Below are 14380 nucleotides of genomic sequence, written 5' to 3'. Positions count from 1 at the left end.
AACAAAGTACAATAAAATGCATACATTGCACATTTACCTTCTTTAATTTACAGTTTCTGCGTTTTATCTTATTTTGGATTCCGCATCCAAAAATGGGCATCTTCAAACTGTCACTGGCCCCGGAAAAGTAGGCGGGTCCTTAGACATGATTGGCTGTCGCTGGGATGGGTCCTTGATTGACACCGAGCCGAGTTCCGGTCCAATCAGTCGTGCGCAGAAGTTGCTAGTCACAGGAGCCACAATGGCGTTTGTAGTCTCCTGCGGCTAGGGCTGTGGATGTTATTAAATCCATTAGCATCGCCCTAAATATAGGCCTGGTTGATTTCCAGAGCCATTGATAGTAAACTGGAACATCTATTGCACACGAAAAAACTATGATTTCGTATCAATATTGAATTTAAAAGGGGATAAAGCTTACATTAAAGGGAACATTCAAACAGCATCAACCGGGTCAAGTTTTCATTTTGTTCGAGAGATGAGCGTCTTTTAAAGTGAAGGCATTTGCTAGCTTGTGAACGCTAAGACCGTAATTCTGTGGAACCAAATCACCTTTTCCCTAACTTGGCACCGGACAAGGACAGCTTTGACAAAGGAGACTTTTTTCTTTTTCCACGGCCCAACTCGCTAGCTGGCCCAGCGTTAGCTAGCTGTGCTAGCTAAGTTGAGACTGCGAGACGACAGCACAATGCTCCAACGTTTGGCAGGAAAACGTCGTTTACGGACTCGCTCGAAGTGAATATTGTGCTTCCCCGGAGAACAACGGAGGGATATTCCTCAGTTTTGTCGAGTTTGGACGACACTACGAGGGGTATGAATCGGCATTGACTGAGGAGGCCGACGGGACGTTCGCGGCCTAGTGCGTTGATTTTTGTTTTTTTTTGTTTTTGTTTATTCTTGTTTGCTTAGGAACACTTGAGAATTTGTACTTGAATCGGCGGTTAATGAGTTGCTTGGACCGCCAAGGCCTAGCCGCGGGAGAGGTGGTACCGACGCCGGCTTGAGGGATGCCTGGGTCGGACCGACACCATGGGACCAAGAGGAAGCCGGAGTCAAGCATCGGCGGCTTGGCCCACGCCGCCCTCCACACAGCTGCGGGGGACATGACCAGCAAAGACGGCAAGTTGCACTGCAAATCTCTAATGGCCTCGTCAAAGCGTAAACGACACAAATCGGCCAAAGTTCGGGAATCGCCAGCGGTACCACCGACGATTCCCGAATATATATCCCTGGGCCGCACGGCGCCTCCTAGCGTTCTGATTAAGCCTCTGGTGGAGTATGACGATATCAGCTCTGACTCTGATACCTTCCTGGACCCACCGGGCGCCAAATTGCCCGAAAGGGTGGTGTTGATGGAGCGCCTCGAGCCCTCACCCGAATTCATCAGGGAAGAGCCCACCCGCGAGAGTAAGAGCCACAGACACTCCCGGAAAAAGTCCAAGGACCCCAATAAAGTTCGAGACCCTGGTAATGGGGAACGCGGCTACAAGAAAAAAAGTAGCAAGGACCGTGACAAAAGTGCTTCCGGTGCCGGCAAGGAGAAACTGGTATCATCTGGCCCATCCAAGCGTCACATCCAGCAGGAGGTTGACTTTAAGAGAGGAGATCCTATGTTCTCCCAGATGCACCCCATGGTTAGCATAGGTAGTGCCACATCCTCTGCGTCTTCATCTCGCAGCAAGGAGAGCGGTCGCTCCGGCAAATCGCGCAAAGAGAAGCAGCAGAGGCGAGAGGCCCGGCTAGAAGGCGCTCACAGCGACTCGCAGAAGGTCCGCGGAGACCGGAGCCACCGCAAGTCCTCCAAGAGCAACAAATCAAGCCCCAAAGGCAAATCGAGCCGAGGTAGTCCTCGCAGGAAAGCCGCCAGTGCCGCTCTGTCGCCCAGTCCCAGGAGGGGAGAGAGCCCCATGGGTGGTCAAATGGTGGACGACGGCTACTCTAGACGCAAGCCGACCCAGCAGTGTCCAGCAAGTCCCTACGGGGACATGAGCCGGCGCAGCAGGCAGAGATCGGACAGCCCCTACGGCAGCAGGCACAGATCGTCCAGCTTCGAGCGGGACAGCAGTCCCTACTCTAGGAGGCGCTCCATCAGCCCCTACGCGGCCCGACGCTCCTCCAGCACCAGCCCCAGCCCCAGCCCCGTGTCTCGGTAAGCATGTCTTCAGTTATTGTCCCCAGCAGAGATTCTGTTTTGTTTAGTTTTTCCTGTCAGCACAGCCATAGTGCTGATCCTCACTAGGGCAGCAGATGAGCTTGACACTAAAAGTAATTTGGAATTGCATGTAGATGTCGCTAGATGGCGCCAAAGTTATAAATAAATACCTTTGCGCGTTTTTCTAAAAAAAATTGTAGCGACGTTTCTGCTGTCATCAGGAAATTGACTGATGTTACCAATGCTAGTTATCTGCCTTGGTAGCGAGTCTGTCGTATTTGCTTCAACAATTGTAGACACGGCAACTCTCACGGTTGTGAAATTAATTTCAAGACAGTGTTATTCGCAACAGAAAAGTGGTTGCCACCTTTTAGTTGGGGGCAGGGGGGCATGGAATGAGCACTTCAAATGCCTCTATCCTCAAACAAATTCAAGAGAAATCACTTGATAAAGTACTTGACCTGTTGCACGGGCCTCACTGCTCTTATCAAGAATAATGTTCCGTTCATGCTATTTTATGTTGAGTTTTTAGGGCAAGTGACTGTTTGAAATGTCCTGGTTAATTTTGACGCCTCAATTTGAAGAACCCCTTGGAATTTAGGCCTGGACTAGTCCATCGGTGGATTATTTTTCAGATGAAACTTGTCAGCCAATGGTAGAAAGGGTTCCGCAAGTAATGGGCAAATAAGGTCGAGGAGCTACCTTGAGAAATAATGAAGTTAAGCAGTTGTACTCTATTTTTGAAGGAGCACACTTTTTTTTGTAGGTGATATCACTCAAAAATGTTTCCCAAAAAGGGCTTTTTTTTCCCCCCCAGACTATTTTCAAAATTCATAGTGTGTTCTACTCAGGATGAAGTGGCCATTCCAACCAGACTTAACATCTGAACAGTAATTTTGGTGGAAATCTTGTCACGTTGCTATGAAATTAATTTACCATTCTTAAGCGCGTTTTGCATATCAATATGTGAAAAGTTCCTAAAAGAGCCCTTTTTTTTTTTTTTGACAAGGGAAGTCATCGAGCTCAGTGACGGCTTCTACCAACAATACGATGTTGATTGACAACTTTCCAAACATGTTTCATAATGACTTGAACAACAGCCAATGTAAAGCTTCTTTATTCATTTAATAATTTTCCCAAACTTTCCTTTTAGACGCTCCGGCCGTTCCAGGAGTCGATCCCCTCTGTTCTTCTCCTCCTCCTCCTCCCATCGCTCTTCGTCCCGTTCCCGCAGCAAGCGGCACGGCCCCTCGGCCGGGGCCTTGAGTGCCGGCTCCTACAGCAGCCGCTCGCCTCCTGCCACCCGCCTGCCGCTCAACTCCAGCCTGGGCGCCGAGCTGAGCCGCAGGAAGAAGGAGCGGCAGGCTGCCGAGGCGGCGGCGGCTCGTGCCTGCAGTAGCGGCGCCGCCTCCCCCGCCGCACAGAAACCCGCAGCACCTTCATCCTCAGCCACTTCTTCGTCCTCCTCACGACCTAAACTGGAGGAGCCGCAACAGGAAAAAGACTCTGGAGAAAAAGAATCTCAGCCTCCGCCTTCGGTGCAGTCACCACAGGAAGCACCGATGTTGGAAGAACCAGTTGCTGCTCCCATACCCTCGGCTTCCGCCACCTTCTCTCCAGCTGCTCCCCCTGAACCGTCACCCACTGAGGCCCTGGGTTCAACCTCCCCAACTCCACCGCCGCCGCCGCCACCCAAGCCCCAGCAGGTCGACGCCAACGTTCCGCCTCCCGCCCCCACGGCTCCGGCCAAATCGCCTGCGTCCATCCCCGCGCGGAGTCCTGCGCGACCGACGCCACTCCACAAGACTTCCACTCTGCCGCCCCTGCCTTTGCCCCCCATGTTGCTGGTAAACTCTCAGCACAGGTGAGGAGCACCCAGAACAGCCTTAAATCAAGTTTAATTGCCATTTTAGAAACCATACGGGCAGAATGATGCTATAGTCATGGTGAATATAAAAACATGCACCAAATTCCACAGGTAAACGCTACCGTTGGTTTAATGCAGTAAGATACTATTTGGCATACTCCAGCATATGTCAAACTTTAGGTTATGACATAAAATGGCACTCCAGCTCAGATTGATATTGAATCTGCCAATTGATTATTTTTCAGGCAAGCCTGCAATTTCTTGTCTATTTGCTTCTTAACTTATGTTTTTTGTAATTTGCCCTGAACGGCAGCCTCAATTATCCTTAATAATGACAGTTTAATCCTTCAATATCCTGTTCAACGATGGAAACAATATTGTAGTCTAGTAAACAAGAAATAACAGTTTGTAGTTCATTTTGTTGCGTTAGCTACAGTAAGATCGATTTTATGGTGTTGGTATGAATAAATGCTGGTACCTGAAATCAAGAAATTAGTCGTATTTCGGCAAAAAATGTTGAGGGGAAAAATTGCCCTGGACTATAAGGCCTGACAACAGTAGGGCATACATTAATATTATGTTGTAGTGTTTCATCGATATAGTTATGAATATAGCTGCTGGTTTCTGCAGTCCCTGGACAAAACAATTCTTTCCTCTTTCCGTGCTCAGCCCAAAGAAGTCCACTTATCCTCAGCGAGGGTCCAGGAAGGAGAAGGAAACCCGTAGCCGGCCGTCAATCATCGACCTCCCGCTGCCGCCCACCCTGCCTGGCGGCGACTCCTCACCCCTCCAGTTGGCTGCTCATCAGGGATTGTCGCTCCCCCTGCCCGCCCTTAAAAAGAGACCAAAGTGAGTTTCTTACTTGTAATATCGATGAAGCGGCTTTTCTTCTTTTTTTTGTTTTCTTTCTTTTTTTTGTTTTTTTGTCATCCTCTGTCACTACATTGCCTCAAGATTTTCAGGCTTGCCCACAGTGGTGAATCTAGTGACAAAATAATCACATTACCACTCTTATGAATGCCATTTAAGTTGCCATTGAAGTTTCACATGATCTTATAATAAGAAAAGTATTACTGTTTTTCTGGCAAATTGTGGTCGATTTCTATTTGATTTTATTAGCACAGTATTTGAATTTTGTTCCATATAGAGGCCAGGATTTTGTCAAACCATTGTTTTTTTTGTTTTTTTTTCTAATGCCCGCAGGATTTGTTGCCCTCGCTATGGCGAGCGCAAACACACCAAGAGCGACTGGGGCAAGCGATGCGTCGATAAGTTTGACATCATCGGCATCATCGGAGAGGGCACCTACGGCCAGGTGTACAAGGCCAAGGACAAAGACACGGGTAAGCCCGTCGGCGTCAGCTCCGCTCACAATGACATACACCGTGTCGTGATTGCCACACACGCTTGTCGCCAGGCGAGCTGGTGGCCCTGAAGAAAGTACGCCTGGACAACGAGAAGGAGGGCTTCCCCATCACGGCCATCCGGGAGATCAAGATCCTGCGGCAGCTCAAACACTGCAGCGTCGTCAATATGAAGGAGATCGTCACCGACAAGCAGGATGCACTTGACTTTAAAAAGGACAAAGGTAAGCGGCTGGAAACTGCTGTGTCACTTGCCCTTTCAAAGTTTTTGGCTCAAAGATTTAGAGGTTGCTGTCAAAGATAAGATCAGTTTGCCGAGTGCTTTGGTGTCCAAAGGTCAGGATCTGTGTGTGTTTGTGTGTGAAATGGAGCGAGTAGCTGACTTTCAGCACACAAAAGAGCAGGAAAAAAATGCATCATGTTAGCATAAATTTAAATAAGAGTTAAACGGAGATGATCATAAAGCACCAGCAATATGCATTTAGCTTATACACAATCCCGAGGCCATTTTACATAAATGACTGTATTCAGTAGTTCAATTATTTCACACAAAGCACCTTAAAATGAAGCTCATCAATAGCATTAGCTAGCATTTACTAGCCTAAATAACACACTAGCACAAAGTGGCGTGACGGCACACATGGGTAAGCAAATATGCACACGAGCTCTGAACCAAAATGGATAATTTAACTCACCTTTTGCCATTTACACGCAAACGTTGGGGAATACAGGGAAATTGTAACGGCAAATTAGACTACACAAGGTGTTGGTAGTTTCACCAGGAGGGAAGCAAAAGCAAACCTCCACCATCAGGAGAATATGTAAACTCCACACAGGCAGACGTACTAACTACTACATTGTTTTTGTTTTTATTTAAAAACAAACCTAGGAGCATTTTACCTGGTCTTCGAGTACATGGACCACGACCTCATGGGCCTGCTGGAGTCGGGCATGGTCCAGTTCTCGCATGAGCACATCCGCAGCTTCATGCGTCAGCTGATGGAGGGCCTGGACTACTGCCACAAGAACAATTTCCTGCACCGCGACATCAAGTGCTCCAACATACTGCTCAACAACAGGTACAACTCGCACAAGAAGCCGCTTCAGTGCGGAGAAGTTTTGTCACATGTTCCCAATATGAGATGTGCTCATGTGTTTCTTCTAGAGGTCAGATTAAACTGGCTGACTTTGGTTTGGCTCGCCTTTATAATTCAGAAGAGAGGTAATAATCAAACTTCAATGTGACATTGGCAGTTTCCCCTTTTGTAACATCGACTCGCCACTAGATGTCACTGTTACTCTTTTTGACTCTTTCTATGCTTTCAGTCGGCCTTACACTAACAAAGTCATCACACTGTGGTATCGCCCCCCTGAGCTGCTGCTGGGCGAGGAGAGGTACTCTCCAGCCATCGATGTGTGGAGTTGTGGGTGAGTGTAAAGTCAATGAAAAAATCCTCATGGGAGCGCTTATCTTTCTGTGTGGCCTATAGTCACTTTTGACTATCTTTTTTGACTAACTCTGCCTGTTGTGGCTCAGGTGCATTCTAGGAGAGCTGTTCACCAAGAAGCCAATCTTTCAAGCCAATCAGGAGCTCCTGCAACTGGAGCTCATCAGGTAGGGTCATTTTAAGGTGCAGGGACACGGGCAACTTAAATGGTGGAGGTCGCCGGGCATTTCCTAAACAGATGTGTGACAAAAATGCCATTTTAAAGATGGACAAAATATGTGCTGTTAATGTATTTCATTTTTGACATTATATTTTTCAAGGCATATATAAAAGATCCATTATGTTAATCCAACAACACAGGGATTGCACCAAACAGCAAAATAACCGCATATTGTATTTGTATTTATTTTTTTCCAGTGCAAAGTGCATAAAAAATATCATTCAGGAATGGCACAAAACTTCTGACAAGAGGCCAACATTAAGTGCAAGAACTGATTTTGTAACTTGAAAATGTTGGGTATTAATCAGCCTTTTTGGAAGTATTTCTTGAGTTTGTAAAAAGAAAAAAGTTGCTTGAAAATGATTCAAAGAGGGCCGCCACTTAACCATCCCTGCTCTACTACTACTATATAGTTTAGTTGTTAAAGTTTTAAGTGTAATACATTTTCATTTCATCTTTACCTATGCATCTTTTTTTAAAAACATTTATGAAGGTGCAATTTAACCGATGTACAATACATTTTAATTGAATCTTGTTTGTTTTCTTGTCCATCCGCATAAAATTTTCAAACTTTGCATAGAATATTGAATATACTTTTTAGGAATAAAATCTGTCTAGTTTTTTTTTTTTTTCGAACGCTTGTGCCTAGCACAAGTCCAATAAGTAGAGAATGGCTGAGGTCGGGAGCTCTACTTGGTTTTGAGTCTGAAATGGAATCCACCATATTTGAGTTCTGTTTGTTGAATAACTTTGTGTGTGCCTTGCAGTCGGCTGTGTGGCTCCCCCTGTCCTGCGGCCTGGCCTGACGTTATTAAGCTGCCCCTCTTCAACACCATGAAGCCCAAGAAGCAGTACCGGCGGCGACTGCGGGAGGAATTTGCCTTGTGCGTCCTTGTCTAAATTCACCCTGAGCGCGATTGGTCATCTATTGTGCAGCTGAAAGACGTCTCCCCGTCTTTTCCAGCTTGCCCACTCCCGCCCTTGACCTGCTGGACCGAATGCTGACCCTGGACCCTTCGCGCCGCTGCACGTCGGAAGGGGCGCTCAACAGTGACTTCCTGTGTGACGTGGACCCCAACAACATGCCACCGCCAGAGTCAGTAGACTGGAATTGTTGTCTTTCAGTTGAGTGCTTCACTTCTGTAACAGAGGGCTTTATTTTTTTTTTCTTCCCGCCACCTTTTTAGTCTTCCTCATCATCAAGATTGCCACGAATTGTGGAGCAAGAAGCGGCGGCGTGCGCGTCAGAGCGGGCTGCCCGAGGAGGTCCCTAAAGCACCCCGGAAGGACATGTCGGGCACCTCGAGCGGAGAGAACAGTCGACCGCAAACCAGCCCGGCCGGAGCGCCGCCTCCCCCGCCGCCGCCACCCCCTCCCCCTGCACAGGGAAAGCCGCCCTCGGCTGCGGCTCAGGACAACGATTTGTCAGGTAAATATTTCCCGCAGGAAATGATGTGTTCAAGGGTCATACTTTGACGCTGTAAAATCTTGATTCAATGGGCGGGCAATTTCGTGTTGATTGAAACTGCTGTCGTGGGCTGATTCATAATTTATTTTTTTTCTATCACTTTTGGATGAGAAATAAGTCAGACTTAATATTCCTGTGTTGATTGTGGTTCTCCTCATGTGTGCCCAGCGTTGGGAGCTGCCGCCGAGCAGCTGAACCAGACAGAGATGGCCCTGCTGCTCAACCTCCTTCAAGGCCAGACGGACCTCTCCCTTCAGCAGGTCTCCCAGCTCCTTAACCTGTCCAACGCAGAGACGCTCAGCCAGTCGCTGTCGGCGCTCAGCGAGGCCTCCGACCACCACCCGGGTGGCGCGTCGGCCGCGGAGGCGCCCGAGCTGTCGCCCGCCTCCGGGGATGCGGCGCATCTCCCGGAGGAGCAGGCCAACCTGCTGGCGCTCATCCTGGGCCACATCATGAAGCCGCAGGGCGAGGAGCAGGCCGACGAGAGCAGCAACGGCGTCCAGTCGGGGGAGGCCCTAACGCGCGCTTCGTCTGCCTCAACTACTGAGCGCAAGGGCAAGTCTGGCTTTAGTCTGTAAGAGGTGACACGGGGAGAGGTCGTCACTGGGAACGGCAGTGGGACAAGGAAAAGTATTGTTACTTCCGAATTCTGAACAGAATTATCATACAGTAATCCCCCGCTATTATTGGAGGATAGCGACCGAGCTCTGTTTTGATCAGCGTTACCACATCACAGATGAAAAGGCCATGTTGTCACACCATCTTTAATGCCAAAAAATTACATTTCCAGTCAGGAAGCGACGTCCAGTCAGCCGCCAACAAGTCTGACCAACACAGTTTGTATGCAGTCAAACCACGCATAATCAGTCGGCTTTCATGAAGGACTACAGAAACAGGGTAGTATTTACTCTTACATTTGGACAATTTTAAATTAAAAATGGCATAAAAGTATCTTAACGATTCCTTGAGTGTCAGACATGACACTTGAGTGCCTCCTAATGAAAACAGTGCAGTCAATGAATGGGGCGATCATTGCCAACAGCCTTAGAAATATCCACGCACACTCCTTTCTTTTAGTTCTAAGATGGTTTCTCTCTTTGTATTATCATATTGAAAAGTTTTTTCCCCCCAAAACAGCTCCAGAGTTTGCAGTTTTTCCGTTACGCCGCGGAGAGTCGGCAATTGTAATCGGTTCGGGATTGTCCAGTTGTGACACTCGGTGTGCTACAGGCAGCCCTTAGTGTTAAGAAAGAGCGCAAAAATACGCTCAAAAGTTTTTCAGCAAGTAACAACAGGGTAGCTTCCGTAAAAAAAAAAACGTTGCTAGGTGACTTTGTAAATGGTGACCTCGGTAATGCAGGGGATTACTGTACAGTATATTCTGATGAAATTAAAGAGATAATTATTTTTAATTGGCCAAATGATTTAGTCCTCTTTTAAACTCCTTCAAATTTCAAATTTTCTGTCCCCAAATGTGTATATATATATAAAAAAAAGTGTCCTCATGTTACCGGGGTGACGGTTTGCTGCATATGGATATAGCCGGCTGGTGTACACAATAAAAGCACCACAAAGTCGAGTGTCATTCATTTGTAGAAAGTAAAAGAAGTCCACCTTTTTCATCCCCGTCCCTCCTCTCACGTTTTCCCGCTTTTCCTTGTTTCTCCACACTCATTGGTTCTGTATCACGTTTTCCCCCCACCACCTCTCAGCAGCAGCAAGTTTCAGACTGTCATGTCCGCCTTTTTACATGCTCATAAGTTATCAAGTGGAAATAAATGTTTTCAATCTTTAGACCTTACCTGCATGTGCTTCTTTTTACTTTTATTTTACCACACACCATTTTGACTTTTTTTCTCTCAACACGGATTCAACAAGGATGAATGTGGTTAGCCATTTCATTGAAAAGTCGATACTTAAGACAGCAGTAACTGTTTTATTTGGTCTTGAGGGTGCTGCAACTTTCTTGCAATTGTGGTCATCCTGTCCATGCTAATCCCTCCATCCCACCCATTCCCCACCTTGCTGCTTAAAAAAAAATAGTTTCAGTATTTTTAAAATGGTGCTCACTCAGAATTTTCAAGCTAACAAGTTGTAATGCATGTTGTAATCCATTTGAATGGCTCCCTCTTGTGGTCAAGGTAGGAACTACATCGTGCCCTTGCATCCTAAAACAAACCATGACTGATGGCTAACGTATGATGTCCTCTCCAGATGTACCTAAAAGGAAGCCCTTCACCACCTGCCCCGCGCCCCCACCTGGCAACCAGCGTCCACCCTCTCCTCCGGGGCTGCCCCCTGCCGCCGGGACCCCCTGCCTGAGCCAGGACATCAGCACATCGGAAATGGCGGCCGCCCTCCTCCAGCTCATCTCGGACGTCGGGGCCCCTTCGGATGGAGAGGAGCTGTCGCCCGACACGGAGGGCTCAGCCAAGGCTCCGCCGCCCGCAGCGGAGGCCCCGTCCCATCTTGAAGGTGATTCTTCTAACGCAGCACAGTTCCTCAAGGACCAGGACCTCCGGTTTTCCCATGGGACAACACACTGAGCCCCTACTTTTGGTCACCCGGGCTTCGGGGCACCACCCTCCCCCCCCCCCCCCCCCCCCAAATGAGTTCCATAGCTGAGAGAAGACACACAGGAAGTGAATGTTAGATCATCTGGGGGGAAAAAGGGACTTTTGGGATTATATGATGGAAGTGTTTTCGTTCTGCTAGGTTGATTTATTTTAAAAAGTGATTGTTATGCAGGTTTTGCATTTGTCTGCCACTGGAAGTGAGGCAGTTATTCAGCAAAGACGCTTTGCTTAGTGCCCTCCTCTTCTGCCTGAATGCTGGATGGTGCTCACTGCAAGGCTGGATGCTTTTTTTTGTTTTCTTTTTCTCAGATGCTGCTCTGTACTTGCCATCAATTAAAAAAAACAACAGTAAACTCAGTGTTGTGACAAGCCTTATTAATATAGCCCATTATGCTCATCCTCTGCTCTTTAAAACATAAAATCAGTCGCTCAGCAACATGCATTTCTGCTTGGTGGAGTATGAAGTTTAGTCGCACAAAACAGACTTTCAGCGCTTTTCCTGGAGGGCATCCAGAATCCTCTATTTACTTCCCTGTGTGAATGTGTGCAAAATGTTTCTCTTTTTTTCTTTTCGTGCAGTTATTTTCTAAAGAAAGAAAATCATTCTAATAATGGTCCACGGTTCTCTTCAAATGAGTACATTTCATGTGTCTAAGAGGAAAGCAAATATTTTGTAATATATGTTTTGTTTGTTGAGTTTATTAAAGGAAGCTATGCGACCGGTTGAAGTGTGTACTTTTTGGAATCTAAACTGAACAATGTGGGTCACCTCTAAAAGACTTACTATGGTTGTTGTTTAAAACTTTATGATTTAAGTTTGATAACTAACTGCATATTTTGGACTCTGTCTCAGCAAGTTGTTGTAAACTAATAACCAAAGAAGTCATTTACAGAAACAAAATCAGTTGTTGTTTTTCTTTAGATGAATTAGGAAAATATGTAAAACTAGTCATTAATTACTCTGACTGCACTTCAGTTCTGTATATCTTACTGATTAAAAAAGTAGTATATTTTATGGCAGTGTTTTTCAAACACTGTGCCGGGGCACTCTGGTGTGCCACGAGGTCTTGTCAGCCGTGGGAAATTATCCATTTTTTTGTGCTTGTGCAGTCTAGCGCCTGGCAGGGTAATCATGCAGTTACTACATTGTAGTACTCTTCCATACCAGTAGGCAGCAGCAGCAGCAGCAGGTAGCTAATTGTCTACGTTTAGAGACAAGCGAATTAGTAATGCATGTTTATCCAAACAGGCCCATGTTTCACACTGAGTAAGTATCAATATGAAACATTATAAAACACCTTTTTCTTTGTGTTTATTCAATTCCTATTCAAGACATTATAATATAACATCATTATTCAATGTTAAAAACGCTAATATAAACAATATAACACTTAGATTGTTAAAATAAGCTTTTTTTCACAATTTCAGCTGGTGGTTTGCCGTGGGATTTTTTTCAATGAAAGAAAATGTGCCTTAACTCAAAAAAGTTTGAAAAACACTGCTTTATGGTGGCCATGCGAGAGTGTGGACCAATCAGCTCCGTCTGATATCCGTTTTCACAACGCTTTAAAAGTATTACACTTTTGTTTGTTGTTGTTTTAAACTTGGTAGGGGTAGTATATCTCATTTTAAAGACATTCTTTTGGTTTTCATGTTTTGTTTCCTTTGACAACGAGAGACTGTCAACAAAGACGGTGGCTACTTTGCTGCTGCAGGTACGGCCCGCCTTGTCTTGTCTCAATCTGATTGGCTAGAGCTGAAGACTGACAAAACATTTGTCCAATCACCTTGCCGGTTTGTTCTTTTGGCGTTTCCTTCAGTGAAACACGAAACTATCCATCTGACATGGCATTTTATATTGACACTGAAAATTAGAACGTTTCAGAATTCATAAAAATATTGCTAAGTGACGTTAATGACTGTTTTTAAAAGCACAAAATAGCATTGTTTCTGAATTGCAACCTGGGTTTGATCTCTTTATGGAGCTCCTGACAGGCAGACAAGCATCATAAACTGCTGATCGGCAAGCCTGACAGCTGCATGCACTCTGGCTGTGTGCACACGTGTGTGTGTGTGTGTACGTGTGTGTGTGTGGGGATTGGCCTCACGCACACACCGACCAGCTCCTCACTTGGCAGGCTAACAGAGACGCTTAGCCCTCTTGGCCCAAAGAGTGCAGCTGAGGCCTCTGGGTGAAGATGCATTCATTGAGTAGCTCACCTGCCCTCCAGCACCAGCACACTGTGTGTGTGCGTGTGCGCATGTGACACCAGACTACGTGTGTATGCAGCTGTGCACGCGTGCATGACTATTGTGTATGTTTCTGTCTGATGCCTTCACCCGCCGGGACCGGGAATAATAGTGAATGTGCCCGTAGGGAGGAGTGGCCACTGCCAGTGCCAAGTCACAGAGACCGGGCGAATAAATCAGTAGGGCGAGGACGAGGAGGCATGTGCCATCAATCAGAAGGGCACCTTATGGGGGGGGGGGGGGGGGGGGGGGGATGCCCATAAACGTGCCACGCTTGCCACACTGGAGCATGTTGTTGCCATTCCGCAGACAGGCGACATGGTAATGGAACGCGGTCTCCATTTTGAGTGATTGTCGGCCGGCTTGACAAACAATAGCGGTGGTCTGTCAAGTGTCCCGCTTTCAATGGAATCAACTCCCTCGTTGACCCAAATGTGTTCGCCACCTAAGATGATTGGCGCGATTCGTTAAAAAGCTGACGCCGAACAAAAGGCTAACGGCTAAAGCTATGGATGGCGTTTAGCGGCAATCTCCGCGGTCGTTCTTCATGTTGCCACGGCAAACAATGCGAGGTTGGACAGCGAGCGCATTTCATTTGGCGGCAAACTCTCACTCAGGAGGATAGAAGGCCCGAGGTGATTTATAACATGGCAAAAAACCTTTTGAAAAACGACGGCAGACCGGTGCCCAACCGCTGCATTTACGATTGATCAAGGTCAAAGTTTAGATTCTATCTATCTATCTATCTATGTATCTATCTATCTATCTATCTATCTATCTATCTATCTATCTATCTATCTATCTATCTATCTATCTATCTATCTGTCTGTCTGTCCGTCCACTCGTCCAGCTCTCTTGCCTTTCCATTTGTGTGTCCTTCTGTCCCCTACATATCTGTCAGTTAGCCTGTCCATCCATCTGTCCGTCTGGCCATCCGTCTGTCGATAATTCTATCAGTCTTTCTGTCATTCAATCATCTGTCTCCTGTCTACCTGTCTGTCTGTGTGTGTCCATCTGCCCAATCTATCAATTTAATCT

General features: G+C 46.7%; 2 protein-coding genes across 3 annotated transcripts in view; both read left to right on the top strand.

Moving 5' to 3' along the window:
- The first annotated feature begins 193 nt into the window (after positions 1–193).
- Positions 194–11816, top strand: cdk12 (cyclin dependent kinase 12). Of its 2 annotated transcripts, XM_086056731.1 has the most exons (15): positions 194–808; positions 907–2146; positions 3303–4013; positions 4686–4865; positions 5220–5359; positions 5434–5604; positions 6270–6459; positions 6546–6602; positions 6707–6808; positions 6918–6995; positions 7816–7932; positions 8013–8144; positions 8236–8477; positions 8685–9071; positions 10731–11816. In XM_086056731.1, the coding sequence occupies exons 2-15, from the start codon at positions 1005–1007 to the stop codon at positions 11060–11062; spliced, it is 3981 nt and encodes a 1326-aa protein (XP_085912857.1). In that variant the 5' UTR covers positions 194–808; positions 907–1004; the 3' UTR covers positions 11063–11816. The 2 variants fall into 2 exon arrangements, 1 of the variants encoding a protein (XP_085912857.1); XR_015090246.1 differs by lacking the exon at positions 10731–11816 and adding an exon at positions 9399–10310 and having other exon boundaries at positions 194–2146; positions 8685–9360.
- Positions 11817–12325: 509 nt separating this feature from the next.
- ppp1r1b (protein phosphatase 1, regulatory (inhibitor) subunit 1B) overlaps positions 12326–14380 on the top strand; it is a 53195-nt gene continuing 51140 nt past the window's right edge. Inside the window, exon 1 of the mRNA XM_086056735.1 lies at positions 12326–12359. The gene's annotated coding sequence lies outside the window, so the exon portion shown is untranslated. The remainder of the gene's footprint in view (positions 12360–14380) is intronic.

Source organism: Filicampus tigris, chromosome 16, assembly GCF_054856515.1.
Source record: "Filicampus tigris isolate MCC_2025a chromosome 16, RoL_Ftig_1.0, whole genome shotgun sequence".
In the NCBI taxonomy this organism is placed as follows: Eukaryota; Metazoa; Chordata; class Actinopteri; order Syngnathiformes; family Syngnathidae; genus Filicampus; species Filicampus tigris.
This window is presented reverse-complemented; position numbering and strand designations above follow the sequence as displayed.

Excerpts from the sequence above, each read along its gene's own strand:
- cdk12 (XM_086056731.1), top strand. The coding sequence starts at position 1,005 with ATGCCTGGGTCGGACCGACACCATGGGACCAAGAGGAAGCCGGAGTCA. Across the intron at positions 4,014-4,685 it reads CTGGTAAACTCTCAGCACAG|CCCAAAGAAGTCCACTTATC; the intron begins GTGAGGAGCACC and ends TTCCGTGCTCAG. Across the intron at positions 9,072-10,730 it reads CTCAACTACTGAGCGCAAGG|ATGTACCTAAAAGGAAGCCC; the intron begins GCAAGTCTGGCT and ends TGTCCTCTCCAG.